General features: G+C 37.0%; 1 protein-coding gene across 1 annotated transcript in view; it reads right to left on the bottom strand.

Moving 5' to 3' along the window:
* LOC107654554 (ATP-binding cassette sub-family A member 5-like) overlaps positions 1-3,270 on the bottom strand; it is a 27,128-nt gene that overhangs the window by 604 nt on the left and 23,254 nt on the right. The window contains 9 exon segments of the mRNA XM_016441679.1: positions 65-168; positions 171-319; positions 451-570; positions 698-792; positions 876-951; positions 1,557-1,732; positions 1,833-1,924; positions 2,011-2,128; positions 2,228-2,351. Coding sequence (XP_016297165.1) covers positions 65-168; positions 171-319; positions 451-570; positions 698-792; positions 876-951; positions 1,557-1,732; positions 1,833-1,924; positions 2,011-2,128; positions 2,228-2,351 — 1,054 coding nt within the window.

The following is a 3,270-nucleotide window of genomic DNA, read 5'->3' as shown; positions in this document are numbered from 1 at the left end:
ACACACACACACACACACACACACACACACACACACACACACACACACACACACACACACACACACACACCTCTCACTCCCAGGTTTTAAATTCTACTTTTATGTCAATTTGACATCTATTTTTTCCCTCCCATTTAATTTCTAATCTTATTCAGACACATCTTACCTGTCCTGACGAGCAGCGTGAGGAAATATCTTCAGTATCTCTTTGTGCAACAGTGCTACCTGCTGGAGACCTGTGAGCTCCTCCCTGAGATTAATCTCTAGGCTGTAGCCTCTCCCAAACTTCCCCTTCAGGTGCTGTATTGAGCCAATACATCTGCAGGGGGCAACATAACAAAATGTTACGAGCTTTCTATTCTGCTTTACTTGCTTGCCCAAAATTCTCTTTAAGTGCATGTTAATCCATGTCATTTTTCACGGAGGCTTTTATCCGTTTTATAGTCCCACCTTAGTTGACCAGAAACCATGATGGCCACACGGTCACACACAGCCTCCGCCTCTTCCATGTAGTGGGTTGTCAAAAGGGCTCCTCGCTGTTTGTTCTTAAAGGCAGCACGGATTGCCCTCCTATTGAAATGAACCACAGAAATGTTCATTTTTGCAGACCTCTGTTTTATATGTACATGTTGTGATGGATATCATAGCATTCAGAATACAAAAGCTAAAAAACTGAACACAAAGTAGAAAATTTTACCACATGCGCTGTTTTGATTTGGGATCCATTCCTGTAGATGGTTCATCCAACAGAACTATCTGAGGATTTCCCAGCATGCTTAGTGCAAAGCACAGCTAGTATGAACAAGATAAAAAAATAAGCCTAAAATACGCAACAAAATCTATTTTTTATAATGATATTGAATTGAATGACTCGCCTTCCTCTTTAGCCCTGCAGACAAGTTTTTTGCTTGTTTGTAAAGATGATCCTTTAGCTCTAGAGCACTCACAACACTGTTAAAAACAGACACACACACACAGACACACACACACTATTTAAACCTTGAACATTGCTGTGGTGGTCATACTGTAAATGTAGAAAATCTGTTCACATGGCAAAATAATTATTTTAAGTTACCGTGTCACTTGCAACATTATACTAGCCACTGCATTTATTTTGATTCATTCTAAAAAAGAAAAAATTATAAACTTAAGTACTACTACTACTACAAATCCAAAAAGCAGCTGTGGTGGTTTATAAATAAAATAATATATGCAATGTTTAAAACCCTCATTTGTGGATTTTCTGGAGAGCACTACCGTTCAAAAGTATGGGGTCAGTAAACGAAATTAATTTCATTTTTAGATTTTTTTTTAAAGATACTAGCAAATTGATTAAACATGACAGTAATAACATTTAAAAGTCTTTATTATTCATCAAAGAGTAATGGTTGCTGATAATTCAATATTAAATTTAATAAAATATATTAAATACTAAGAGCTCAACATCGTTTAAGACTAAAAAAAAAAAAATATTAAATCTATCTTACTGACTACAAGCCTTTGAATGGTAGTGTAAATGTAAAATGTCTTTTTTTTTTTTTAAAGAGATTTGGTACCGCTTAATGATGTTTGGGATATCACACTGATGTAGCCCCTTGATAGCAGCATAGATCTCCAGGTGCTCCTGTAGAGTGATTCTAGGCCACAGAGGGTTCACCTGAGGACAGTACCCTACATGCTCCAAGGGGTTTTCCACTGGTTGGAAGTCTGTGCCATAATCTCCCATCAGAATCTAAAAATAAATATCAAACTTTAGTCAGACCACAATGAACATGTCTCATATGTTCAAAAGAACTCATAACCAGCAAGAAACTGAGAGATTGAGCCCAAACCTGTCCAGCAGTGGGTTCAGTGTCTCCAGACAGCATGTGCATGATGGTGCTCTTTCCTGCTCCATTTGGTCCCAGCAGACCCAAAACCTCACCTGAGAACAGGCCATTTTTCATTAACATTTGCTTGCTCTCTTTAAAATCATTACTTACAGTACATCCAATCAGAGGCAGACTCTACCTTTGCGAACACAAAAGGAGATGTTCTTAGTGGCCACTTTCCTTCTCTTGCTGAGTGAAAAGCCCTCCCTCTTGCCTTTGTACTGTTTCTTGAGGTTACTCACCACTACCACTGGTTTCTGTAAAAGTTTTATTTTTCCATATTAAAAAGGTTATTGGACAATAACGTGATTTGAAACTCTTAAGACTCTACGATTTACAGAAAAGTGGGGCTATACCTCCTCACAGCACTGACAAGTCAATGCCTCCTTCACTCGAGCTTTCTCCACCTGAACATCCTCATCCTCACTCATGTTCTCCTCTGGGTTTCGCTGAGCTTTGCTCTTTGCTTGGGAGGAAATCCTGGAAAACAAAGAGATCAGAGATCAAGCTCCATTTCTTAGTGATCTGGGTTCATAAAACTAACAGACCTTAGAACAGAAAGCTCACATTAACACAGTGTCTACACTAGACGTGATCGGCACGGCACGGCACGACGCAACAAAATACTATAGAACCCATTACAATCAGTGATGCTGTCTACACTGGATGCGGCGCGGCGTGACAAATCCCCGACAGTAAATTGGCACCTCGTTCTATTTATGACATACTACTGACACAAAATTCAAATGATTTACAATGGTCACTTTGTCACGTCCAATCTAGACAGACTAGAGCTACACGATTCTGGATAATTTGGGAATCACGATTTTTTTTTTTGTCTCAAATAGAGATCACGATTCTCCCACGATTCTGAACTAAACAAAACAATGTGTGGCAAAATATTATTGCTGCAGTCTATTTAAAAATGTTTAATTAATTTGAATGAATTATTAAACATTTGAATATACACTACCAGTCAAAAGATTTTGAACAGTAAGATTTTTTATGTTTTTTAAAGAATTATCTTCTGCTCACCAAGCCTGCATTTATTTTATACAAAATACAGCAAAAGCAGTAATACTGTGAAATATTTTTACTATTTAAAATAACTGCTTTCTATTTGAATATATTTTAAAATGTAATTTATTCCTGTGATCAAAGCTGAATTTTCAGCATCATTACTCCAGTCTTCAGAGTCACATGATCCTTCAGAAATCATTCTAATATGCTGATTTGCTGTTCAAGAAACATTTTATTATTATTATCAATACTTAAAACACAGTACATTTTTTCAGGGTTCTTTGATGAATAGAAAGATCAGCATTCTGAAATAAAAAGCTTTTGTAACATTATACACTATACCATTCAAAAGCTTGGAGTCAGTATTTTTTTTGGGGGG

Source organism: Sinocyclocheilus anshuiensis, unplaced genomic scaffold, assembly GCF_001515605.1.
Source record: "Sinocyclocheilus anshuiensis isolate Anshui unplaced genomic scaffold, SAMN03320099.WGS_v1.1 scaffold391, whole genome shotgun sequence".
Taxonomy (NCBI): Eukaryota; Metazoa; Chordata; class Actinopteri; order Cypriniformes; family Cyprinidae; genus Sinocyclocheilus; species Sinocyclocheilus anshuiensis.
This window is presented reverse-complemented; position numbering and strand designations above follow the sequence as displayed.